We start from the raw sequence: 27,434 nt of genomic DNA, 5'->3' as shown, positions 1-27,434 counted from the left end.
AAGGCTTGGTAGCAGTCTGGGAGAAAAACCCAGTATGTTGATTTATACTACAATGTGTGTACACACACACACACACACACACACACATACACACAGGAGTTTTGTCTTACTCATCCTGGCCACCATGGCAGCCAGCTGGTCAGCCTTCCTCCAGCTGATCCACAGACTCCCTAAGGTGGTGGCCAGACAGCAAAAGCAGTCTTCCCAGGGTCACACCATGGACCCTCCTTAAAGGCACCACTGGGCCTCAAGGTGGGCCTCCCAGCCTCCTGGTCCCCCTCCCCCTCCAGGATGTCTGCTTCCTGAAGGAGAACTGTTCCCTTCCTGTAGTTCAAGGCCACTGGTCCGCAGCCAGGATTTAGGTCGCAGGCTTGCCTTGCCAATCATTGTTTTCTTTTGCTTAAAACAAAACAAATCAAAACAAAACCAATCCAGAGCCCCCGCTTGGCAAAGCAGCCTGGTCCCTCGAGGACACTGCAGCTGCCACTGTGGCCACACAGCAACCCTGCAGCTCACCCCGCCGAGCCGCGGGTTCTGTATCCTGGCCCATCCCACCAGTACTGATGTGGAAATGTCGCGGTTTGGAGCTGACGGCCAGGAAATAATTCTTGAGACGTCTTTGGTGCGAAAAGGTGGTTTTATTAAAGCACGGGGACAGGACCCGTGGGCAGAAACAACTGTGCTGGGGTTGTGACGGGTGACTGAATATATTCCTTCAGGTTGGGAGGAGGTTAGGGATAGAGTAATTCTCCAAGGTATTTTGGAAGCAAGGTTTCCAGGACTTTGAGGGGGCTAGCTGCTGTTAGGAAAAGGTCAGTTATTACTGTTTAGTAAACAGTCATGAGGCCCTTCAGATGTCTGTCAGTGGGCCATATGCTTGGAGGATGATGGTTAACATATATTTGGGGGGGGGGTAGAGATAAAGGAAGTTTCTAAAGGAATTTTTATATGTTAAAGTAGACTTAGAGGATTCTGGGAAGTAGGCTAAGATTGCCTTTTGCCTTTAGCAAAGTATCGCATTGAGGCAGCAGAGTTCCTGGCGAATGTCACCCTGCCTGTGTCAAGGACTTGTTGATGGGCTGTAGGTCGTAAGGGAATTTAAGTTTTCATTTGCCTGTGTTTCCCGCATCAGTCTCGCCACCAATCTGAGGCCACGCATCCAGCTGCCATGTTGCAGCTGTTAGAATTCACTGTGGCCTTTGGTTTTTGGGGATGCTAGCTCTGGATTCTCGTTCTGAGCGTCTGGTGGAGGTGTGATCCTGGGTCCCGGCTGCAAGTCACAGCCACCCCTCCCCTGAGGTGAGGCATTCCCAGCCCAGGAAGAGGGGTTCAGACCCCAGCAGCCAAGAAAAATGCCAGCTCTTTACCATGTCCCCTGCGTTGTCCACATGGCGCTGCTAGTCCCTGGTCTGCCCTCCTCCCTCTAATTCCTAAGATTCTGGACGAATTCTTTTGATTTGATGCAAGCCTTAAACCAAACCCTGAGATGACAATGCTTCCCATGATGTTTCAAAGGCCCAGTACTTAGATATTTCAAAGATGGCTGCTTGGTGTGGCCCCTCTTGTGCCCTGCAGGACCTAGGCCTCCCCTCCCCCCACCTCTCGGAAAGGAAAGCCACTGTGATGAGGTCATCCTTCTAGGAAGCACTTATTGTATGTATGCCGGCACAATCTCATTAAATTGTGGGGGAGGGGAGACCATTATCATTTCTATTGACGGGTGAGGAAACTGAGATTCAGAAAGGTTGAGTGACTGGCTCAAAGTCACAGAGCTGCTAAGTGGGAAAACCAGGCGCAATTCAAACCTCAAAATGTCCGGTGCCAGAACCCCGTATGCTTAACTGCTTTATGGCGCGGGTGCACAGAGCTTTCCACGTGCTTCCTTCTGTCCTCCCATCCTACCTCCCCTGGCACAATTTCTGACCAATACTGGGAGCGGGGACGGCCTGTCAACCTGAGCTTCAGCAATCAGCCACACTAGAACAGTATCTTCCGCCTTTGCCTCCCTCCTGGCCTGCAGCTAGTGCTTGCTTATCAATCTAGTTGTTCTCACTCTGTTGTAGACACAGTGTAGACAGAGTAAGTGCATTTAAACTCCCCGGTCTGGATGTGGAGCTGCTGCACAGAAGCCGCAGGGGGCAGGGAAGCACAGTGGGTAAGACCCCAGGGAGCCAGATCTATATTGTTAGGGCCTGAATCTCCGCCTCCCCACTTACTAGCAAGAAAGCTTGAGTGAGATGCTTAACTTCTCCATGCATCCGTTTCCCCAACTGTAAAATAGGATAATAAACTCTTCCTGCACCGGGTTTCTGTGAGGAACAAAAAGCTACCACATGACGCTCACCGAGTTAGGGCAGGTTAGGAGGGGCACAGCCAGGTGCTGATTCCCTCGCTTGCAGCCTGACCTCCTTCAGTGCTGGGCATGCAGTCCAATGCCTCTGGGTCATTTTGACCCGCTGGCCTCTCCTACTTTGCAAGATTCCCCTACCTCCACCTTGGGCTTGCAGCTCCCGCCCACCAGCCTCCAGACTGGGCAAGCTGATAGAGGATGAGTTCCTCGTGCAGTCCTATCCAAATGAAACACTGTGTCCTCTTGCGGTTTTGCCGGGCTCCAGGGTGGACTGACTGGGGGAGGGGACTGAATATTTACGGAGTTTTTACCCTCCCACCCCTGATTTTCTGCCTCACAGCGCGGGTGCAAAGTTCCCTGTTAGAAACCGCAATTCACAACGAGGACATTGAGCGTTGGAGAGGTTTGCCCAAGTGTCAGGCTGCTGGACACTCCCGGGCTCAGATTTCATGTGTGGGGCTTTTGGGGGGTGGTGGGCAGAAGTTTGGGAGATCACAGAAAGTACAAAGGCTGCAAAGCGTTCTGTAAGGATCTGGAAGCTGTGTGTTCACCAGGAATTTGAAGCTGACCTGACACCTAGTGGCCACTAGTCAGAATTACTCCAACTTTGGGAAGGTTCCCAGACTGTTGCAGGCAGGTTTTGACTCTGTCGTCCTTCACTTTCTTGGGATTGGTAATGTTGAGGGTTGGCCTGGAGGATTGGGGGCGGGGGGTGGATTTTAGCTTCCCTATATCTCCATAATTTTCTCAAAGCTACCCAAACAAAACATAACATTTGATCAGAAAATTGCTGCCTTTCATTTTTATGCAAGAGATACATTAAAAGCATCTGGAGAAAACTTTGCTGTTTTTATTGATCCATAACATAGTCCACAATTTTTGATATGTCCTGGCTTCATAATCCTCAGGGTTCCACCCAGACACCAGCAGCTGTTGGACAAGAGACTTGGTGGGGGGAAATTTATAGATTATAATAAACCTAAATGACACGGCTCCTGATTTTAAGGGGATTCGATTTATTTGTGGAGTCAAAGACATCTACATACCCTGACAAGTATGAGAGATGTGAGTTTCAGCCCACGAACCCCTTAGTGCATTTCTTTATTTTCTTTTATTATCCTAATTTTGACTCTGAGCCCCTCTGTCACCCAATTAATGGAAATTCAACTTCAGGCTAAGACCTTGAATAAGGAAGGGAAAGGGGAAAATGCACTGCGGGGAGGGGGTATAAATTATTTCAAATAATGATTCTGCCACACGGGCAGAGAGGCCTCAGCCTCCGCTCCAGCCCTGGTGAAGCAAAGGGAAAGCCAAAGGCAGTGACTGGATTCCGAGATGCCGTTTCAGCATGCGTCACACATCAGGGCTCTAAAGGGTCGGTTCCTGGTCACCCCCAAACTTTCCCACTTTTCCACCACTTGCCCCCCAAAATTGCCAGGTGAATGTGTTTGTTCACCCCATAGGTCTTTATTGAGCATCTCCTATGTGTCAGGCACTGTGTGGTGGTACAGAGATGTGTGATTCAGTCCCTGCCCTTGTGCATCCACAGAGACGACTGGCGGGGCTAATCAGAACCTGCCAGTTACCCATCCCCGCACCTGCTCAGCGCATGCTGTTCTTGACTATCCCTGCTCTTGTGCTCAGCAATTCGTGTCTCCTTAGCTTCCAAGGAATTTTAAAAAGAAATGTAGAACAGTAGATTCCCAGAACAGATTGGGAAGCCTTAATTTCGGCTGTCCTACTTTTTTCCGATGGAAGCGTAAGGCTCCACGCTCAGGTGGCGAGGTGGCGCCGGGCTATGACTACATGCCAGGTCTCTCTGTCTCCCATCCTGGGCTCTCTCCACATGACCCCTCAGCATTTGCTTCTAAAGCACACCCCCCCCCCTCGCCCCACGTCCTTGTTCCTGAGCATCTGCTCCCTCTCCACTGCCTCCCGCGTCTCCAAAATCTCTCTCCTGGATACAGTTTACATTTACTAGGATGACTGCCTTTGTGCACTGATCTCCAACACCCCCCCCCCCCCCCCACTGCTCTTTTCCTGCTACCTAGCAACGCCATTGCATTCCCAATTTGTCTTCCGGCTCCTACTAAGGCCACCAAGGATGCGCCCCCTGCTGGTCGCCAAAACCAAAGGCGCTGCTCCAGTTGGGGGGGGGGGGGGCGGGGGCACGCCACCTGCAGCCCAGAGACGTGGGGACCCAGGCAGACTTTATTGGCTCGCTCGCAGTCTGGCCTTGGTGTTTGTCTACGGAGGTTTCAGAACAGATCTTCACCTCCTGAATGCCACCAATCGACTTGCCAGGACCTCTCCGTCACGGCGACTTCTTTTCAGACCAGACTTGTTGCTTACCGCTTCTCTGTTTTTAGGAAACTGGTTTGAAAGGTAAGGGGATAATGCTGAGTGCCAATGCCGCCTGATTGAAGGGAGCGTTTAGGCAGACTCAAATCCAAACAGGATCATTTGTAAACCCATCACAGCAGGAGGGTTGAACATGGGTAAGTTTTGGTGTCAGCCCGGGGAGGGGGCAGAAGAATCGGTTTTTGCCATTGGCAAGGAAGGGTTTAGCAGTAGACTGAAATTTAGAATGTGCACACCCTTTGGCCCAGCGATTGCCCTGGATCCGCTCCACCTTGTTAGAGAAACATGTGTGGGCAAACACCATCTACAAAAGGATGCTGGTTATAGTATTATTTGTAGTAGCAAAACAATGGAAATAATTTAAATGTCCCTAACAATGAGATAAATAAGGAGACTTCTGTGCTATGAAATAGCACGCGGCAGTTAAAAAAGACTGAGATGGATCTAAATGCACAAACACGGAAAGATTGCCAAGACATACTGGAAGGCAGAGCAAATTCAGAGGAACGTGATAGCATGATTCTATTTAGGATAAACAAGAAACCGTGTGTTTGTCAGTGTGAGGGTACAATAATGTATAATAAAACATATGTGTACTCGGAGCCTAGCACATGCCAGGTAATGTTCTAAATGCTTTATAGGCATTAATCCATTTACTCCTCAAAAGCTCCGATGCCATGGGTACTATTATTAGCTCCACGGTACAGATGGGGAAATTGAAGCTTACGGAGATTGGGTAACTTGCACAGGAGTGGAGCCGGGCTTGGAACTCAGGCAGTCTGGCCTCAGAGCCCACGTTTTAAACCACGACACCACACACACTCACGTGTGCACGCACACATGCACACTCGATGGCAAGTATGGGAAAGGCACGGAAATGTGCGCTGGGACTGTTCATGGGAGGCAGCATGTACCGTGGAGAAGAGATAAAAAAAGAACCTTCACTTTCTTCTTGCTATACTTCTGTGGATTTAGAATTTTTACAAGTAGATATTATTTGTAACAAAAATGAAAATAAAAAATTCATGCAACAATAAAAATGACCGCTCTGCTCTTCAATTAGAATAGAGCTGAGGGACAATTTGAGGTGCCCACGAGAGACTGCCCCCTCAGTTCCCAAGACACGGGGACCCAGACCCCAGTATTGCCTCTTGATGGCCACTTGACCTCATCTGCAAAGCTGAAGGGTTTGCTGGACCTGGAACCTGGTCTCTTGGCCTCTGTCTGGGCACTTCCCACCAGCTTCCCAAGGACAACAAGCACCACTTTAGGGGGGGCAGGTGGGGAGTTTCAGGACAGAGATGCGGTGTGGGGGACGTGCAAGCCTGAGACATCTTCAGAACGAGCCCCCTTGCTGGGTGACGTGTGCCAGCCTCTTACGCACATTGTCCCTACTCTATCCTTACAAAGCCGCTTGGGTGCTGTGGTTACACCCCATTGTAAAGACTTGGAGACTAAGAGCCCTGTGAAGAGCTGCCCCCTCCCTAGAAGCAAGGTGTGCAGATGGGTCCGGCTGCCTTTCTTATCTTTGCCCTGGCTTCTCCCCGTGGCAAGTATTGAAGAGGGCACAGAACAGAGGTACAGGGTGGGGAGGCTCGGGGGGCAGGACCAGAGGGGGGTCCCTCTGATAGAGCTCCCTAAGGACTGGCGTCTAAGACAAGAGGTTGCTGGGTCAGTTGGGAGCCTTCATCCTTCACTGCGTACGGGTGATGACAGAACCGGGCACCTGGGCCACATATGGGTCATGACAGTGCCGGGCACCTGGGCCACATATGGGAGACGACAACGTCAGGCACCTGGGCAGGTTTGGGGCCCCACAGAGTACTTGGCCCGAGGTAGGGGCTCACAGGTGTTCTTACAGTTCTTACTGTTACACAGGCCCTTTCCTGTCTCTTTAAGGAATTGAGCCCAAGTCACAAGGGCATCATCCCCGAGGCCACAGCAGAGCTGAGTGGCTGCAGTTTCCCAGCCACGTGAGGCTCACGCTTCCGCCCTTGCTTCTTGCCCGAGTAATCCTCCTCTTTGAGCTACCCAGGCACCTGCCACAGACCTCTCACCACGGCCAGGGCCTACCCACGTGCTCTGTTACGTCCCCTCCTACTTGGCTTTGACACTGTGTCCCCAGAATCTGGTCCCACAGCCAACAGCACACGGTTGAGGCTGCAGCTCTGCTGGGAGGGTGAATTGGAAGTTGAGGAGGAGGGCAGACAGTGGGGCCAGCCTCGGAAGCCAGGGAGGGCGCGGCCAGCTGCTTCGGGGGAGGCTGTACCTGATCAAATGTAGACACCACCGGGACGCCTTGTAGAGAACTGGGGGCCTGCCTGGGGCAGAAGCAGGATAAGATGGGCGCTGGGCCTAGACTGACCTGAAGTTCACCATGCCTGTCTTCTCAGCCAGCTTCTTTATCAGCTCCCTGACTTGGTACGGGTTCATGGGGACCTTGTCCTGCTGAAGAAGTGGATGGAACATGCAAAGTCAATGGAGCTCTCTGCCTACCCCTTCCCAGGCCTAAACACACACACACACACACACACACACACACCCCACACTGGCTGTTGCCACTAGGGTTCAGCACACCTGTATCATAGCTTTCCGGAAGTCACCCACAGACATCATCATTCTTCCATTAGGGTTCAAGCTCTTGAAGAAGTCTATGACCGTGATTTGGTGCTGGTCTGCATAGCTCTGAGAGAAACCGGAGACACCAGAAGCAAATACTTGACTTTGTAACATCTATTAACAACACCCCACCCCATCCCCACCCTCCACTGCCACCTTCCGCCAAAAGGTGGCCCAGGCTCCCAGACCTGGCCGGCCCAAGGAGGTGAACTTGAATAGAGACCTAGAGAAAGAGTAGGAATGAGTACGACACTGAGGACAGGAAGAAGGGGGTTCCAGGTAGAGGAACCTGCACGTGCACAGGCCTGGAGCTGAGTGAGAGCTAGTGCAGAGAAACGGGGAAATCTTGTGGGGCTGAATTTCTGGGAACCAGGGGGGATGGGTAGGTGGAGAGGGTGGGGCTACAGAAGACCTCCTTGTGGTGGCAGCGTCACCACCTTTATTTTAGTCCCTTGGGCTTGACGTTTTGGAGTTATCATTGGCTCTCTCCTATCATCACAGGCCTCCCTTCTCCCAGCACACACACACACACACACACACACACACACACACACGCATACTTGCCCACATGCACCATGTGCCCAGCCATTTACCAAATCCTGGAGCTTCTCCATTAGGGGATCTCCTACATCTGTCCCTCCACTTCCACTGCTATCCTCAGGCAAGGCACCATTCTAGAATACTAGTTAGCACACGGAGAATACTACCATAGTGCCTTCATTAGCATTCCCACTTTCATATTTACCCCCTTCAGTTTATTTCCCTCCCCATTGCCTGAAAGGTTACTCTTTGGTCCTACCGGATTCACCTTACCCACCGCTCAGCAACTGTAGCTGGCTCCCGCTCCCTGTGGAATCCAACCCCAGCCCTGAGCCTAGAATCTGAGGACCGCCACATCTAGCCCCAGCCTCCCTGGGTAGCCTTGACTTCCAGGCTTTGCAGGAGCCTGGAACCACACGGTTCTCCTGCTGGAGCCACATGGTTCTGTTCCCATCTCCCAAGCACACTGTGTGCATCCTGCTCTGCTCCTCTGCTAGTGGGAACCCTCTCCCCAGAACTCCCTCCCTGTCACTGTCACTGACCTGAATTCTTTCTTGCTCTTCAAGACCCTTCCCCAGGACGTGTCCCCTTCTGTTTGCCTAATCCCACAGTGGCCTCTAATCTGGATTCAGATGGTATTTGTTGCCTTGGTCACTCATTTATTATTTATCGTATGATGCTTTCTATGAGAAGTTACTGCATCTGTCCCATCTTTGCAACCAGATTGTTGCCTGTCCCTTCTCCCCAGAGGGGAAGGACTGTGTTTTACATCGCATATCTGGCTCAGTTTCTAATTGAGATTCCTATGAGATCCCTAGAGATTTCTATGCTGTTTTAAGCAGGGGTGGGGCCCCCACTTTCCATCTGAGATCTCCATTCCTATTCCCTGCATCATCTTCCTCCCCTTGCAAAACAGGTTTCCCCTCGGTTCCATCTGATGTCATCTGACTTGTGAAGGTACTCAATACCCCCCTTGCCTTCTAGAACTTTCCACACAACAATAATTGCCATGCAGAGCTCTTCTGTTTAGTCCTGGAAACTGAGGCACAGAGCAGACCAACCAAGGGGCAGGAGGTAGCCCCAGCGGCACACGTCCTCTAGAATCTACATCTGCATGGGTATCACCCCAGGTAGCAAGCAGTCTGTATCCAGCTTCCCCGTCAACTCTGCCTCCAGTGAGAGCCAGGCATGGGAACACCAGCCTGGGCTGGGCGCTACTCTGTGAGGTGGTCAGACCAGAGGAGCTCCCTGGCAGCTCTAAAATTGTCTGGGTTTTCATTTCCACGGTTTTATCTGCCTCCTGTGATCTAAGACTAGAGCCAGGGGCAGGTCACCACTAGATATAAAGGATCTGAGGGTCCCACTTTAGCTGGAGCCACCAAACCGCTGTCTTCACCACAGGGGTGTCTTGGCATCCTTACTGGCTATTGGAAAGAGTTGGCATTTGTTGGGCGCTTATTATTGGCCAGGCATTGCTCTAAGCACCTCTTGTGTGTTATAGAATTGAATCTTCACAGCAGCCCTCCCGGGGTGAGTCCTATCATTATGCCCATTTTCCAGGTGAAGAGACTGGGGCACAGAGAGCACAGCGACTTGCCTTCAGCCGCACATTAACAGGTGGAGGAGCCTGGCTGGTGGAAACCATCCTGTTCCAAGCCCCTCCCTCTTCACCCAGATCCCAGATCCCCTCTTCCTGCTGAGGGGACCCAACATCCACAGGGAATATTCCATGTCTGAGACATTCCTTGTCAGAGAGGACTGTGCAGACACTTCGGGGGAGGGGAGACGCTGGTCCTTGGGGTCTCTGAGAGGAAAGCAAGGGCTCACCTGGATCAGTTTCATGGGGTTTGTCCACAAGAGCAGCTCTTTCTTGGCAGAGAAGCCTTGCACTGCCTTGTACGTCACGTCCAGCTGGGGGTGGATGGCACACACCCCATCCAATATTTTTACGAACTGCTCAGACACCAGCACATTCTGAGGAGGGGAGAGAGGGGACCCATCGTGAGGAAGGCATCGCCCGCTGTTGTAACATCTCCACCCCCACGCCCATCCCCCACCCCCCTGCAGACCAGCCGCCCCATCCAAGCCAAAGGCAGAGAGGGTTTTTTTTTTCGTTTTTTGTTTTTTGTTTGTTTTTGTTTGGTCTTTTCCAGCTTGTTCTGCAGTGCTGCTTCTAGACCGGGAGAGTTCATCTTTCCTAGGGCTTGTGATTTGACTTGTAAAGTTTGCACATGAGTGTGATCAGATGTCCTAGTCGAGTGCCAGCAGCCTGTGTCACACACGGTCAGCTCGGCTCTGCTCTTAGATGGCGAGCATCGGTGTCTGCATGGGACAGATGAGACACAGCTATGGGGTTAGGAGACTGGTCCTGAGGCAAATGTCCTAAAATGTCCATTTCTACACCAGTGTTGGTCTTGGGAGCAGGTGCCCCGGACGAGGATCCCTCATTCCAACCACCCTGTCCTGGCTCAAAACCCATTGGGAACTCCTCTTTTGGAAGTGCCCTCGGAGCTGGGTTATAGGCCACAGGAGAAGACATGGTCTATGAAGCAGTGTTTGACCAAACTGGGCCTTCACTGGTTCAGTCAGCCTGCTTCACTCCTCAGATGTGGTTCTGACCACCTTCTGCCACTTCAAATAATGAAACTCATGCTAAAGAGCTGACGGCTTCCCCCATCCTGATTTGTAGATATTCTAGAGAAAGTTCTAGAAGCAGTGAAGGAATTCCAACACTGTTTAGAGTTACATCAGGAGAGATGATAAAAGAGAAGGAAAAGGCTAATTCAGACCTGTCTGTCCTGGTAGGTAGATGTTGAAGTCCTAACCCTTGGGAACCTGTGACAAAATGCCAGTGTGATCCCAGCTTGTGGGTTTCTGTGCCATCTGGGGCCTCAACAGCACCATTTCTAACGTTCCCTCAGACACCAAGAGAGTGCCTGACTCCATGCCTTCCAACCTGCCCTGGGGGCGGGGGGAAGGAGGGAGAGCAAATGCCAACAAAATCTGGACACATAACTGAGACCCAGAGGCAGGGTGGGGTGGGAGCTAAGGCAGCCTCAGGGGTACAAGGTCAGAGCTGTAGGATGAGCGTAGAGAGAAGCCCCCTAAGGAGAAACCGACTGAACCAGGGGACAGACTGAAAAGAAAAGCAGGTATGTTTTTTTTAATGTTTTATAATCTGTGGCAATCCTAAATCCAAATTTTACTTATTATTTAAGTTCCAAGGTGTTTGGGTTTAAATATTCAAAATATCATCACTGATATAATTGTAAGGCATTAAAATCTTGGCAAAACGTCATATTTGTGTGGCTTTAAAATAACACAAGACTTTAACACTGCACTAGAGTAGGAGGTAGAAGCCTCGGCTTTACTCTTTGTTGTGCTTTTCACTTGCTGTGTATTCCTGGACGAGTGATCCAACCTCTCTGTTTCAGTTTCCCTGTATGTAAAATGGGAAAATGAGGGAAAGTTCTCGTTATGGGTTGAATTGTGTTCCCATCAAAAAGATGCTGAAGTCCTGGAGCGCCTGGGTGGCTCAGTCGGTTAAGTGTCCGACTTCGGCTCAGGTCATGATCTTGCGGTCTGTGAGTTTGAGCCCTGCATTGGGCTCTGGGCTGACAGCTCAGAGCCTGGAGCCTGCTTCAGATTCTGGGTCTCCCTCTCTCTCTGTCCCTCCCCTGCTCATGCTCTTTCTCTCTCTCTCTCAAAAATAAATAAAGATTAAAAAAAAAAAAGATGTTGAAGTTCTAACCCTTGGGAACCTGTGAATATGACCTTATTTGGAAATAGGGTCTTTTCAGATGATCAAGTTAAGATGAGGTCATTAAGGTGGGCCCTAATCCAATATGACTGTGTCCTTATAAAAAGGGGCATTTCAGGGGCGCCTGGGTGGCTCAGTCGGTTAAGCGTCCGACTTTGGCTCAGGTCATGATCTCACGGTCCGTGGGTTCGAGCCCCGCATCGGGCTCTGTGCTGACAGCTCAGAGCCTGGAGCCCGTTTCAGATTCTGTGTCTCCCTCTCTCTCTGCCCCTCCCCTGTTCATGCTCTGTCTCTCTCTGTCTCAAAAATAAATAAACGTTAAAAAAAAATTTTAAAAGGGACAGAGACAGAATACAGAGACAGACGTGCACACGGGGAGAGCGCCATTTGAAGCTAAAGACAGAAATCAAGATGATGCCCCCACCAAGCCGAGGAACACCACAGATTGCCACCAAACCACCAGGAGCTGGCAGGAGCACAGCACGCATTCTTCCTTGTGGTCCTCTGAAGGAACCAGTTCTACCACGACCTTGATCTTGGGCTTTGGTTTACAGGACGGTGAGACAATACATTTGCGTGGTTTGAACAGCTCTAGGACATGGGTGCACTCTACCTGCCTCCCAGAGAAGGATCAAATGAGCCGAAGCCTATAAAATCCCTTTGGGGGGAAACCCTATAAAGTGGTGGGCGGGTCTAGGATATTGTTTTTACCAGCTACCACCTCTCTGAGGATTCAGGCAAGAATACCTGGTCCAGTGAAGTCACCTCCTCAGGCCTTCCTCCTCCACCAGGGGACCTTACCCTCAAATTCTACTCAGTCAGCCAAGTCACGAAATAAGAATACAAGTTATTACATGTTTTAGGACTCAGATTCTAAAAGTTCTGTGATTCTGGGGGCGTCTAGGTGGCTCAGTCAGTTAAGCATCCAACTCCGGCTCAAGTCACAATCTTACGGTTCATGAGTTTGAGTCCCGCATTGGGCTCTGTGCTGTCAGTGCAAAGCCTGCCTGGGATTCTCTCTCTCCCTCTCTCCCTGCCCCTCCCCCACTTGCACGTGCTCATGCATGCTCTCTAAATCAATCAATCAATCAATACCAAAAAAGTTAAAAGTTCTATGATTCTGGAACCATTCTGGGGCCCAGGGCTGTCCATCAGCAAAGGTGGCAGTGAACAAATTCTGTTCTGAGGGCCTCTCACCTTTGATTCTGGTGTTTCTGCTCTTAGACCCATCAGGATCTGGTAAATGATTTCACACCACAATGTTATCAACCGAATGGCTACTCCTATTAAAAGGACCCCAAGAGAAGGCCAAGTCGTACTCCAGAAGGAGTGACCTTTTCATGGAGTATTTGTGTGAGGGCCCATGAGGGGACAGAGCTGTTGGCACCTGCCAACATAGCGTGGCCGTGGTACCTGGCATGCTCCCTGGTGCAAGCAACCACGATCTAATCACTTACAGAGATGTCAATCTCCTCCATCTTGGATTTGGGGTTCCTCTTGATGGACAGGAGAAGTAACGTAGCCCCATCCATACTCACAGGGTTCAGGAAAAGCTGTGGGAGGAGGGGCGAGACAGAAGGAGGATGAGCTGGCTATAGGAGAGCCTGGCTCAGAGTGTGGCTTCCATTTCTTCCCATCAAATCGTAATCTCTATCTTCCCCCCAGACTCCTCTGTAGGCACCTGTCTCCCTGTCTGTTTGTCCAGTCATCCATCCACCTACCCCTCTCACTGCTCATCCATCCATCCATCCATCCATCCATCCATCCAGCAAACATTTATTGGAGGCCTGCCATGTGCCGGTTGCTGGGTTGAGTGCTAAGGGATGCACAGGCAGATGTGACAAGGTCTCTGCCCTCACGTAGCTTACACTCTACAGGGGGACACAGGCAAACAAGCACATGGCATCAGACGTGTGGGGAGGGCAGTGACAGAGAGGTACACACTGGTACTGCAGGAGCAAGGAAAGGGGCATCTGGTACAGTGGAGGGGACACTGGAACTAAGCCTTGCGGGACTAATAGGGATTATTCTGGTCTGAAGAAGCAGGGCTAGGACCAGAGGAGGGAATGAGATGCACCAAAGAAGGCAAAGGGGAGGCAAGTGCAAAGGTGCAGAGGTGTTTGGGCAATAGCAAACATTTCATGAGCAGGAGCAGAAAGAACGAGGCCACAGAATGGGGCTGGGCCAGATCACAGGGACCATGTGGACTTAGCTAAGCACTCAGGGCATTATTCCAACGGGGCTGAGAGCCAATGAAACTTGGTGTGGTGGTTCACAGCAAGGAACATAGACCCCAGTGGCTCTGCTTACTAGCTTTCTGGCCTTGGGTTATTTCCCTGGCCACTGGGCACCTATCACTTAGGGCTACTCTGAGGATCCAATAAATCAATTCAAGCAAAGTATTCAAGAGAGTGCTTGGTACATGGTAAGCAGCAAACGAATGTTAGTTAATACTGTTGAAGGCTTTCCACCGGGTGGCTTCTTGATGAGGCAGCCAAAACTTTGAGTATCTACTATGTGTCAGGTGTCTCCCAGGCTCTGATGGACTCCAGAGCGAAAACACAGACTTCGTAGGGCTTAGCTTCTAGAGTCCTTTGCTTGACTCCCTTCCCTGGGAACATCATTATTCTTCCAAGAGTAGGGAAAGGAGGGTGGCACTTGATGTGTTTAAAACTTTTTTCTTGGGGTGCGAGCCTGGCTCAGTCAGTAGAGCGTGTGACTCTTGATCTTGGGGTTATGAGTTCGAGCCCCACATTGGGCATGGAGCCTATTTAAAAAATAAAAATAAATCAATAAAATTTTTTTCTTTCGTTTTAAAACATTTACAAATTTTAAGTATATTTAAACACGGGACAACGTGTTTAAACATTTAAACAATGATGCATGGTCATTATAGAAAAAAAATCCAAAAAGAGGTAGAAAAAAGTGTTAAAGTCACCAGTACCGCCACCAATTAGAGAAAATCCCTATTGCCATTTTGTTGAGGCAACTTTCAACCTTGGAAGATGCAGGTTCTCTGCACTTTCCTTGGCTTCACGGTTCCATGGAGGCTGAACCACTGGCAGGCTGCATCAGTCTCTCTTCTCTGAGTTACTCCTCCTCCTGCTCTGGGCAGGCCTCGTTCCCAGCTCTCACTGTCACCAGACAGTCACCATGCTCCCTCCAGTGCTGGCAATCGGACTTCCTTTTCGCAGCTCTAAGGTGCTTGTCCTCTCGGATGGCAGCTCATTGTTGCTGATTTCTTTCTTTCTTTTTAATTTTTAAATGTTTTTATTTATTTTTGAGAGAGAGAGCGAGCGAGCATAAGTGGGGGAAAGGCAGAGAGAGAGAGAGAGAGAGAGAGAATCTGAAGCAGGCTCCAGGCTCCGAGCTGTCAGCACAGAGCCTGACGCGGGGCTCAAACTTGTAAACCACCATGAGCCGAAGTCAGATGCTTAACCGACTGAGCTACCCAGGCGCCCTATCGCTGATTTCTAACTCCCGTCCTTCTCCACCAGCACCCCCACATCTGTGGTCCTCCCGCATCGCCCCCCCATCTTGAGGAATTTGAACTGCAGCGGGGAAGCCTGGCAAGGCTGACTTCCTTGCCTCTTGAGCTACATCACCCGAGCAAGTCACAGAGCCTCAGCTTTCTCATCTGACAGGGGAGCTAGTGGAGCGCACGTCGGAGGGTCGGGCTGTGAGCCAGCAGCAAACCACCTGTCTGCCCCTGGCTCACGGCAGGAGCCCCAGAAAGGGGAACCGGTAGTGGAAGTCCTCATCTTTCTTCTGTTTTCCAACGACCCAGGAGCTGCCATGTTATACATTAGCGTCTATAAGCCAATCAACTTAAAATGAAAGGTGGATCCACTCATTCACTTAGCAGACATTCATCAGGCATCTCCTATAGGCCCAGCACTAAGCTAGGCCCCGGGGGGAATAGTAATGGGCAGGACCAAACACAGTGTTCGCTCTCAGGAAGCTCTCACACCAGTGCAGGTGACCAGTCAACTAGTCACTGAAATGAGAGTATAAGGAAGAATCTTGAAAGAAACCCCTGAGGCCGTGGCTGGACAACAAGGGAGAGCATGGGGTAAACTGAGGCTGGAGAAGCACACTGGGGTGAGAGAACTGGATTTGCACCACAGGAGGCCACGGAGTGGGGAGTCTAAGCTGGAGGGGACTAGATGGGCAGGGGGGGGGGGTGGAAGTCAGACTTATGCTCAAAACACACACTCTGGCTTCAGGGTGAAGCAGAGTCTGGAGGAGACCCAGATGGGAGGAAGGAAGACTGGTTAGGAGTTGACATCATGCACCTGGTGACAGCAGAGGGTGACATTAGGTTTACAGGAGAGAGACAGTCAAGAACCTACGCACATGTGAAACATAAGGTGAATTTTCCCAATGATTCTCTCCAGCAATATGCAACTCCATCACCCTGCTCTCCCCACCCTCCCCCCGCAGATACACACATATACACACACGGATGCGTGGATGCACAAGGACACAGGGACACGCACTGATACACACACATGGGCACAAGGATGCACAGACACACACATGGATGCACACACACAGATGAACACACATAAACATGTGGATGCATACACACAGAAGCATGGGTGTGCACGCACAGATATATACACGGATGCAGGCACACAAGCGTGGACACGTGGGTGCCATGGAAACACGGACGCACACAGAAGCATGGGCGTGCACACATGCACACGGACACACACACAAAGTGGCCCATCCCCAGCTTAAGTAAAGACTTTACCTTCAGAACTTTGAGGCTCTCATTGAACTCCAGTCCTTTGCTGATTTTGATGACTCCTTCGTTGCTGATGTCATTGCTGCTGACGTCTATGTAGACCAGGGAGTTGTTGAGCCTGAGGACCTCTCCCAGGGCCGTAGCCCCCTCGTTCCCAAAGCCGTTCATAGAGAGATCCAGTTTCTGCAGGGTTACGTTAGCCTCCGGGGAGGAAAAAGAACAGCACCAGCATCAAGGTTGCATGTGACTCACCCAGCCAAGAGGCCCTGGTTTCTCTCCCCTGCTGCCATCCAGACTGGGTGCTCAGTGGTCCCCAGGAGGGAGAGCTCAGTCAGATCCCTCCCAGTGGGGGGAGTCAGAGTCTGGTCATTCTTTACCCCTTAATTAAACTGCCCTCTTGAAGTATCCCCAAAGATGACACCAAGACCCCAGCAAGGTGAATCTGCTGAAGTAGGATTTATCCTAAAGAAGAAGGCACATCCAGGAATTGGGGAGGGATGCTAACAATGTGAAAGCACTTGATGAGAGCTCAGTGTGTACTCATCAGGGGGGTCATGAGGAAGAGGTTCAAGATGGTGGGATGCGAAACCCTGACCATCCTCACTGGTTTCAACACACCACTGCCAGAGAGAGACTTACCCGGAGGCCGTTGCACAAGGCCACAGCTCCCCGTGTGTGGAACTGATTCCAGCTCAGATCCAGTGACTGGAGTCCTATATTGAGGGCTAGAGGAGGGAGGGAATCATCTCAGCATGCCCCAAATCCCAGAGAACCCACTCTCAGAGTTGACAGATAGCCATGACATTGGGGAATAAGGACTACTCAATACTCACTCAAAGTAAAACGGTGGGGCAATAATTGTTCCATTATTCATTTAAACCCCAAATTGTAAGATGATTCCCAGTGTTGGCAGTGATGTAGTCAAATAATCATACTCCCGTATCGCACGGGGCAAGCAAATTGCCACAATCTGGCAAATGTGAGGTGGTCACAGATATTTTGCTATCAGACTGTGTGTGCCCCCTCACACAGCAATATCACCCTGAGGCTCTTCCTAAGGAGACAGTGCAGGATATGAGAAGAGTGATTTATCAGGTGTTTATCATGGCATCACTTATAAAAGTAACATTCATGACTCACAGGGGAAGAAGGGTAAAGTACAGAATAAACATCCGTTTGGTAGAATGTTGTGCAACCATTACACTAGGAAGAGAGAGCATGGAGAACAGGGGTTGTATTTAGGGAGGGAGGCTGTGGTGGGCAGGGCATATGACCCCACGTGATGTGTTTTTCCTGGAGAACTTCAGGAGCAGAGGTGGCTCCAGAAAGCTTTCGGGACACTATCACTTGTCAGTGCTGCAGCATCAGGCTTGTCTAGAAGCTGACTTGCACAGACGTTTTAACTTGCATAGAACTTTTTAACTTAAAAATATTTTTCCTTATGTGCTGCGGAGGGTTGGGGAAAACATCATGTGGAAACACATCATCATTGTTATTTTTATTGGGGAGGGCGGATATGCTGAGGACACTGTTGGAAAGACGCTGAAGCACTCCTGACGTTTTACTGGGTGGGAGGCATGGCCTTCAACCCTCAGGCCCAGGACGATGTCTTACTCTATTTTCTTCTCCATGGTCAGTGCCCTGTGTGCTGGTTGTGGGTCTCTTGTGTCAACAACCAGGAGCTACTTTGCATAAAGTGAACACCATATCTTATTTTGAGAACAAACTTTCTCCCGCCTTCATCCTCTCCCTCATTCTCTCTCTCCCTTTTTAATGTTTTTTTTTGTTTTGTTTTGTTTTTGAGAGAGAGAGAGTGTGTGTGTGCAAACTGGGGAGGGGAAGAGGGAGAGGGAGACACAGAATCCGAAGCAAGCTCCAGGCTCTGGACTGTCAGCACAGAGCCCAATGAGGGGCTTGAACTCAGGAACCGACTTCAGCTCAGGTCATGATCTTGCCGTTTGTGAACTGGAGCCCATCAGGCTCTGTGCTGCCAGCGGGGAGCCTGCTTCAGACCCTGTCTGCTCCTCCCCAGCTTGCCTGGGGCATGCTCAAATGTGCGCTCTCTCTCTCTTTCAAAACAAATAAACATTAGAAAAAAAGTTGTTTTAAAATTTAGATTTTTTTTTTTTAAGATTTTATTTTTAAGTAATCTCTACACAACATGGGGATTGAATTTACAACCCCGAGATCAAGAACTGCAGGTTCCAACTGAGCCAGCCGGGCACCCCTAAAATTTAGTTTTAGAATATTTAAAAATCAGTTTTCAGATGGACTCAAATTGCCCCCTAATGCTTGCAGACTTGCTCCTTCCCTCAAACCTGCCGGCCTGAACCCTCTCTCCAGGAAGGTGCTGTTCACACATCACTGAGGGGGCGGCAGCAGAGAGATGGGAGAGCTCCCCCCTCCCGACAGGACAGAACCCCCCCCCCCCGCCCCCGCATGCTGGCTCCTTCTCCTCGCTCTATTAGCGCCGCGCCCTGCCTGTCGGTTCCAGTCTCCGTGGCCGCCAGCCTTTTCAAGGATTCTGCTCCTGCCACCATCTCCTCTTCCTTCCCCAGATGCGTATCTTCCTTCCTTCCTATCAGCATCTTCCATCCTTGGGAACCTTCCTGCCCTCAAATCACCCATCTTTCTGGCGAAGCCTCGAAGCCTCGTCTCAGTGGGGCTTCTGCAGGTGCCCACGTTGCCTTTCACTTCTTTGCGTCCCATTTTCAACTCCACCCCCTGGGGGCGGGTCTCCACACTTGTCAAGGTCGCCAATTATCTCCATGTTGACGAGTCAGTCCTGTGGTCGCTTTTCTGACCTCATCTTATTTAACCACTAAGCAACACTTGACCCCGCCGAAGATGTCCCCCTTCCTGAAAGAATCCCTTACTTGGCTCCTGGATACTTCACCTTCCCCCTCCTTGACTGACCACTCCTGCTCAGGTTCCTCCTCCCCGCCTCTGGTACACCTAAAAGTGTCAGAGTGACCCAGGCAGCCATGGGACGGCTGCCTTCTCAACTCTATCCACACTCCTTGCCAGGATCTCATCTCGCCCTGTGGTTTTAAATGCATGGGAATGCCTATAACTCCCAGATGCGTATCTCCAGTCCTGACCTGCTCACCAAGCTCTAAACCCATATAACAAATCAGGTGTCTCCATGTAGATGTCAAACAGGCAACACAAACATCACATGGCCAAAATGGGAATTTTGGCTCCTGACTCATGTCCCTCCATACCTGTTACTCCCTGAGCTTTTCCTCCAACCAGTTCCTGAAACAAAATAACCAGGCATCTATCTTTCTCCCTTTCCTTCGTTCTGCACATCAGCAAGTGGGTTTGGCTTTACTTCCAAAGTAAGTCTGGATCCATTCACTCCTCTCTATTACTACCTCCTCCCTCAGCTCCAGCTATCGTCCTGTCTTGCCTGGACTACGGCATTAGCCTCCTAACTGGCCTCCCTTCTTCCGTTCTTTTTTTTTAAGTGTCATTAACATACAATGTTATGTTAGTTTCAGGGGTACAATGTATTGATTCAACAATTCTATACATAGCATTTACCACCGTAAGTGTATCACCATCTGTCGCCAAACAATGCTATTACAGTAATGTTGACAATATTCTCTGTTACACTTTTCATCTCCAAGAACTGGAAGTTTGTACCACTTAATCTGCTTTGCCTATTTCACCCATGCCCCCCCCTCCTCGCCCCCCCCCCCGCCCCCCGCCCCCTGCTGCTCCTGGCAGCCACCAGTTTGTTCTCTGTATTTAAGAGTCTGGTTGTCGGGGCGCCTGGGTGGCGCAGTCGGTTAAGCGTCCGACTTCAGCCAGGTCACGATCTCGCGGTCCGTGAGTTCGAGCCCCGCGTCAGGCTCTGGGCTGATGGCTCAGAGCCTGGAGCCTGTTTCCGATTCTGTGTCTCCCTCTCTCTCTGCCCCTCGCCCGTTCATGCTCTGTCTCTCTCTGTCCCAAAAATAAATAAATGTTGAAAAAAAAAAATTAAAAAAAAAAGAGTCTGGTTGTCTTCAGTTGTGTTCTTCATAAAACTGCGTAAAACTTCACAAAACAGTTCCTTAGAGGAACTGCAAATCAAGCCATGTCACTCCCCTGCATTAACATCCTTCAATGACTTCTCAGCACATGGAGAATAAAATCCAGATTTCATGCACCTCATGGCCCACAAAGCCCGACCTTAGCGGCTGCAGGCCACCTTGGTGACCTCCTCCTTCCATTCCCTTCCCCTGCTCTGCTGCAGCCACAGGGTTCCACCCCCCACCCCCCCCAAATCTGTTCTTTCCGCCTGGAATGCTGTGCTTCTAGAACTTAGCATGGCTGACTCTTCTTTGATATTCAAGTTTCAGCAAAAAGCCACCTTCCCTGTAGGGCTTTTTCTCACTCCTCCACCTAAAGTAGCATCTCCTTTGCTCATAATGACCCCACCCCCCCTACTAATTTACCCAGGAATGAACACTTAGGTTCTTTCTTTTCTTTCTTTCTCTTTCTTTCTTTCTTCTTTCTTTCTTTCTTTCTTTCTTTCTTTCTTTCTTTCTTTCTTTCTTTCTTTCTTTCTTTCTTTCTTTCTTAAAATTTTATAACAAATCTGCAGTGAACCTCCTCGGACATCTCTCTCTGCACACGTGTGAGAGCTTCTCCGAGACATGCACAGGTGAATTGCTATATCAAAGAATACATTTTTAATTTCACTAAATACTGTCAAACTAATCTCCAAAGTGCCTTTACCTAGCAGCTTCAGAGAGTTCTTATTTCTCCCTGTGTTTACTTCACTGGATGTTCTCTCACTTGAAATTTCTGCAGCTTCGGTAGATGACAAGGGGAATCTTTTTGTTTGTTTTGCATTCCTCTAATTACTAAAGAGCTTAGGAATTTGGCTTTCTGTTTTCACTGTCCATAGGCCTTGACCATTGTTTTATTGGGAGTATTTATCACTGTCATGGATCTGTAGGATCTTTTATCAATATTCTAAAGACAAATTTTTTATATTATACAAATACTGCAAGTATCTATTTTCTGTCGCTTATCTTTTAACATTGCCCGATCTTTTATCATAAATAAGTTTTAAACTTATTGTTGTCAAGTAAATGAATCATTTTTGTTACAGTTTATGCCCACTGTGCATATTTAATAATCCTTTGCTTCCTTGAGGTCAGCAAGTTATGTTTTTCTAGTCATTTTATAGCTTTTAAAAAATGTTTTATTTGTTTAGTTATTTGAGAGAGAGCGGCAAAGGGGCAGAACGAGAGGGGGACAGAGGATCTGATGTGGGCTCTGCACTGACATGCCGGCAGCAGTGAGCCTGACGAGGGGCTCAAACTCAACAACTGTGAGATCATAACCTGAGCCACAACTGAGCCACCCAGGCACCCCTGTTTTTCTAATCATTTTAAAGTTTTACTTCCTGCATCTAGGTGCTCGCTCCACTTTAAATGTATTTGGGGTGTGGTTTACATCACTTTTTATAACCAGAACGTTCAATAACAACAAAAACCAGGAGATGCAGCTCTGACAGGTGACTGTCTGCCGAGTGCCCTCTCCTAGGCTGGCCCCTTGCCCCCGTGGGGGACTCACCCAGCATCTGCCCCAGGTGTTCTCCTCCCTTATCAGAGAACTCGTTGTGGCTGAGATCCAGTGTCTTAATTCGGTAATTGGCCTGGAGAGAGAAACGGTGCAGAGAGAGGTGATTTTTGTCCTTTATGTGACCGAAAATACCTCTCTTATCTCAGGGCGGTGTGATGGAGGGCTCCCACACACCAAAAATCGGGTGGACTAGAGTTTTTAGACTGAAGATGACTTCTTGTGCATTTTTTTGTTTAACCGTCGGTGACTGCTAGGAGGGTCTAGTCCCATCCAAACAGCCCTCCCTCTGCTGCGCTTTGGTCAGGATCGGCAGAGTTCAGCCACTCACCAGCTCCCTAAACATTCAAGTGACCTCACTTCTCTATACCAAGAGCCACCCTCCAGATCCCCCACACCTCCCAGGGCCATCCCCCACAGGGCTGGGTTGCCCCCGCCCCCTTGTTACTTACCGAGAAGGCTTGGCAGAACAGCTCTGCGGATTCGTCCTTGAAGTTATTTCCTGTAGTGAAGGTGGGTGTTTGCAATGCTGTCCAGACTAGGGCTCCCTCACCCTCCTGCATTCTAGCCCTGCCAGTCTCTCCCCTTTGCAACCATCAGCCACAGGAAAGGTGGCAAGTGCTTAAAGCAAATATATGGACATGGAAGAAAACAAGAGAAAAGAGGGCAACTATTTGCCATCCCCTTTAACATCCCTTCCTTTCTCTGCCATGATAGCTCGGGGAGTTCCAGAAGTCAGTACAGCATGCCCTGTGCCCCCACTGGCAGCATCGACCCCTAGCTTAGCGCCTAAATTCTGTAACATTATTAAAAATACGAGTCCAGCGGCAGGGCCATGACCAGAGAGGCACAAGTGAGGCACTCCCTCCGTGTGCAAAATCTAAGCTTCGTAATCACAGGGAGTAACGTCTTAATATTTGTAAAAGTCTAAACTAATGCAAGACATCTATGATGAACAAAATTGTATTTTTTTTAATGTTCACTTATTTATCTTGAGAGAGAGTGTGTGTGTGACCAGGGGAGGGGCAGAGAGAAAGGGAGAGAAAGAATCCGACGCAGGCTCTGAGCTACCAGTACAGAGCCCGCCAACGTGGGGGCTCAAAGCCACTAACCGTGAGATCATGACCTGAGGTGAAATCAAGAGTCAGATGCTTAACTGACTAAGACACCCAGGCGCCCCTCAAAATTTTAAAATTTTAAATAAAGGCAGGATCTGACCCTGTACTTGAATGGTTAGGCCTCACTCACCTCACCAGTAACCTGTCCCTGTTGGATCCTATTTTATATTTAAAGTGTGGATATTTTGTTCACCACAGGCATTTTTCGCATTATTTTTGACTTTGACAAATATTGCAACAGGATATCATTTACTTAGTTACTGACTTTTTTGAGCCCCTTGAGTTCTGTGATCGAGGTGTGTGCCTTCCTCATCTTACTCTCACCCCAGCCCTGCTGAATAGTTTAAAAGATTTCTGGAAAATATATGCGATTTCTGGGAAATAAATGATATAGAGACTTATCCCCAAATTTCTTCTTTAAACCCTTAATAATCTTTGTATCTCTAGCACCTAAATAGTGCCTGGCACATGATAGGTGCTCAGTAAATGCTTCCTGAATGAATGAATGAGTCCACCTAGACACAAATGCTTCTTGGTTGCATTTGTACCCGTGCAATAAAACGAGACGATAAGCTAGTCAATGTGTAAAATTAGGTTATTAGCTATTCAAATTGTTGTGTTTACATCAGTGGTTACAAATAGTACGGAGCTGGCAGTAACAGAGTCATTTGGGAAGTCTGATAAAATACAGATTCCCAAACCTCTCCCTTTCAAGATTCTGATTCAGCAGTCTGGGATAGGGCTGGGTAATTTGTATTTTTATATTATTTAATGTTATATTAGAGGTGTCAGCCAATGCCGACTAGAAAAATCATTAGGAGCTGCAGCTATTGGAAAGAAGAGACAAAACTCCCATAATTTACAGACGTGATCGCCTGCCTAAATAATCCAAGAAAATTAACTGACAGAATGTTAGAACGAATAAGATAATTCAATAAAGTCACTGGACATAGGATCGATGTACAGAAATTAATAGCTGCCAGACATATCAGTAATAACCACTTAGAATATATGATAGAAAAAACATTCTGTTCACACAGGAATAAAATGATAAAACACCTGGGCCTGATATGAAATGTGCAGGATTTCTAATGGAATAAAAGCATAGGACTTTATTGAGGAAGAAAAAAAAAAGACTTGAAGAAACAGAGGTAAACCCACTGCTTGAAATTTGGACCCAAGCGCTGACCTCAACATCCACACATTTAATCATTCTGATTCACAGATAACTTGCTGATAGCCAAAACGGACGTAGTACAGGGAAACAGAAAACAGTTCATTGTAGAACTGTAACTTGGTACCATCTTCTTTTTTTTTTTTCAAATGTTTATTTATTTTGAGAAAAAGGGTGAGTGGGGGAGGGGCAGAGAGAGAGAGAGAGAGAGAGAGAAAGGGAGAGAGTCTCCCAAGCAGGCTCCTTGCTATCAGCACAGAGCCTCATGCAGGGCTCCATCCCACGAAACACGAGATCATGACCTGAGCTGAAATCAAGAGTCAGATGCGTAACTGACTGAGCCACCCAGGCGCCCCTAGGCCGTTTTTAAAAGTTATCTCTACACCCAACCTGGGGCTCAAACTCACAACCCTGAGATCAAGAGTCACACACTCTCCTGACTGAGGCAGCTAGGCGCCCCTGGCACGGTCTTCTTGAGGGGAGATTTGGAAATTCTTTTTCAACTTCAGAAAAATAGGTGTATCTTTTTATATTCCGTAATTTTGCTCTTGGGTGTCTATCTAGAAATACTAGAACATATGTCCAAAAGTTGCATGTACAAGAAAGTTCTTTAAAAATTATTTGAAAGATTGAAAAACTGGAAATGTGCCCCTTCCATACACACACAAATGGAGAGAGGTTAGATAAACTATGCTATATCCATCCCATGGAATACTATCCAGCTGTTCCAGAGAATGAGATAAATCTATTTGCTATGTCATAGAAATAGAAGATATATTTAGAGTGAAAAAGAGGAAATTGGAGAAGAGAACCTGATATGTCATAACATTTATATTAAAAATTACACAAACTCTATTTTTGCATTTTCTCTCTGGATACTTTTAAGATCTTTTTATTTTAGATGTTTTTTCTATGATATATTCAGGGGTGGACTTCTTTTTATTTACCTTATGAAGGACTCACTAGGATTCCTGCATCTGAGAATTCAGCAATTTAGGACATCTCAGCTATTGTTTGCTTAGATATCACTGCTCATCCATTCTCTTCTTCTGGAACTCCAATGAGCTCTGTTGGGTCTCTCTCTCTCTCTCTCTCTCTCTCTCTCTCTCTCTATATATATATATATATATATATAGAGAGAGAGAGAGAGAGAGAGAGAGAGATCTATATATATCTATATATAGATAGATAGATGCAGAGATTACTTAAAAATAAAATCTTTTAATATAATTTTTAAAGGATTTTATTTTTAAGTAATCTGCATCCAATGTGGGGCTCAAAGTCACCACCCCAAGATCAAGAGTCACATGGTCTACTCATCTGAGCCAGCCAGGAGTCCCTCATCCTTTTATATATTTTTTTATCTTTTATGTCCTCTATATCTTAAAAAAAAATTTTTTTTAATGTTTATTTATTTTTGAGAGAGACAAGAGACAGAATGCGAGTGGGTTAGGGGCAGAGAGAGAGGGAGACACAGAATCCGAAGCAGGCTCCAGGCTCTGAGCTGTCAGCACAGAGCCCGACTCAGGGCTTGAACTAACGAGCTGAGAGATCATGACCTGAGCCGAAGTCACTTAACAGACTGAGCCACCCAGGCACCCCCTATCTTTATCTTTCTGTACTGCAAAAGATTTTCAAGGTCATTAATTTTATTCACCTGATTCTAATTTGCTGTTAAACGTATCCATTGAGTCTCTAGTTTGAAGGATTATATACTTGCTATTTCCAGAAATTCTATTTTGGGGAGGCCTTTTAAAAAATAGTATTTTGTTCTTGTGTGCTTTTATTTTTATGTTCTTAATCATATTAAACATAGTTTACCGTTGGGGTCAAGATATCTGTTTGCTTGCAGTTTTAGTTAATTAATAGTGCTTCTATGCAGTTGGAAGATAAATTATATGGTCACCAAATGTACAGTTTATTTCTGATAATTCTATTTTCTGTAGTCCTTGACGGTCTGATGCTGCTGCTTGTTAGAATCTGACTGCTCTCATGGTGTTTTGTGTGCTGGTTTTGCAATTTTGGACTCTGAGCCCATCTTCATTGGAGCTTTATCTGTGGGAATCCCAAGCAGCCTGCAGCCTGGGTCAAGGGTCATTCCTCCAATGAGGTTTTCTGTTTGTGTCTGTTGCATGCCCCAGGGTATTACCAGTATAGGACGGCTTAGGTTAATGTCTTAGGGGTTCCAGGACCCTGAAGACAGTATAAACTCAAACCACAAACCTGGGTTCTCAAGTGACTTTTTTTTTTCTGTGAGACAGACAGATAACAGACTAATTAAAAAGTGAGTGTACAATAAGGGGCCAGGGGGCAATAAATGCTGTTAAGAAAAAACAAGTAACGGAAACAGGATAGTGATGGTGATGGAGGGGAGGGGAGGGAAGCCCCCCTCAGCAGATGACATTTGAGCAGGAGCATGGATAAAGCAACAGAGTGAGCCATGCAGTTATCTGCGGTAGAGACTTTCAAGCAGAGGCAGGCATGCTGCTGAGTGAATCAGAAGTTTCTTGTTTGGGAAAGCCAGCAAGCCAGTGGGGCCATGGGGAGGGGGAAAGGATGACTGGAAGGGTTTAGCGGGTGTGGACACAGTTTTCTGATCTCAGAACTCGGAGGGGCCTGGTCTGGCTCACTTAGACCCTGGATTCTCCCTGCCCTTCCCCTTCTCTTCTTTTCATCCCTTTGTCCTCTCCCACCTCTTCCGTGGGCTCACCTGAAAGCTGGAGGTTCAAGAGCGAAGAGGTATTTCTCTGAAGAAATTCTGAGATGGTGCTGGCCCCCTTCAAGCCAAGATCATTGTTGGAAATATTCTAAAAGGCAAGAACACATTCATGTGTGTAAAAATCCCACCCAAGGGCCCTTACTAACGAATGGTGCCAGTGTGAGCCTTACTTGAGGCCTGCAACAGGGAGTAGGGCTGGGTGGGGAGAGGGGCAGGAGAGGAGGGGCAGGATGGATTGGGAAGAGCAAAGGAGCAGAGGACCATGGGAACTCAGCCCTCCTAATGCCTGGCTGGGGGGCCCCTCCCACTGGTCTCAGTTTTCCTGAAGTTGGCTTTGGTGACTCCCCACCTCTCCAGTTCAGCTCTAGCACTTTAGATAAGCACACTGTACATTTCTTTTTTGCAATCCAAGAGAGCTTTGTTTAGACAGTTTGGCGTAAAGCAATTGAAAAATTAGCTTCGAGTT

General features: G+C 48.4%; 1 protein-coding gene across 15 annotated transcripts in view; it reads right to left on the bottom strand.

Moving 5' to 3' along the window:
- Positions 1-618: 618 nt before the first annotated feature.
- The window catches only part of LRRC74A (leucine rich repeat containing 74A), a 49,988-nt gene continuing 23,172 nt past the window's right edge, over positions 619-27,434 (bottom strand). For 10 of the 15 annotated variants that reach the window (XM_045060296.1, XM_019833348.2, XM_019833341.1 and 7 more), the window contains 10 exons: positions 26,960-27,056; positions 22,410-22,459; positions 21,952-22,033; positions 17,020-17,105; positions 16,387-16,581; positions 13,088-13,183; positions 9,698-9,844; positions 7,289-7,396; positions 7,077-7,159; positions 619-3,280 (listed from right to left, as the gene is read on the bottom strand). In XM_045060296.1, coding sequence (XP_044916231.1) covers positions 3,154-3,280; positions 7,077-7,159; positions 7,289-7,396; positions 9,698-9,844; positions 13,088-13,183; positions 16,387-16,581; positions 17,020-17,105; positions 21,952-22,033; positions 22,410-22,459; positions 26,960-27,056 — 1,071 coding nt within the window. In that variant the 3' untranslated portion in view covers positions 619-3,153. Of the gene's footprint in view, positions 4,724-7,076; positions 7,160-7,288; positions 7,397-7,542; positions 8,013-9,697; positions 9,845-13,087; positions 13,184-16,386; positions 16,582-17,019; positions 17,106-21,951; positions 22,034-22,409; positions 22,460-26,959; positions 27,057-27,434 lie in introns of those variants that run through there. The other 5 variants (XM_006933015.3, XM_045060292.1, XM_006933016.5 and 2 more) reach the window with 5 other exon arrangements.

Source organism: Felis catus, chromosome B3 (genome assembly GCF_018350175.1).
Source record: "Felis catus isolate Fca126 chromosome B3, F.catus_Fca126_mat1.0, whole genome shotgun sequence".
Taxonomy (NCBI): domain Eukaryota; kingdom Metazoa; phylum Chordata; class Mammalia; order Carnivora; family Felidae; genus Felis; species Felis catus.
The sequence above is the reverse complement of the archived record's forward strand: the minus strand, read 5'-3'. Positions and strand labels throughout refer to the sequence as shown.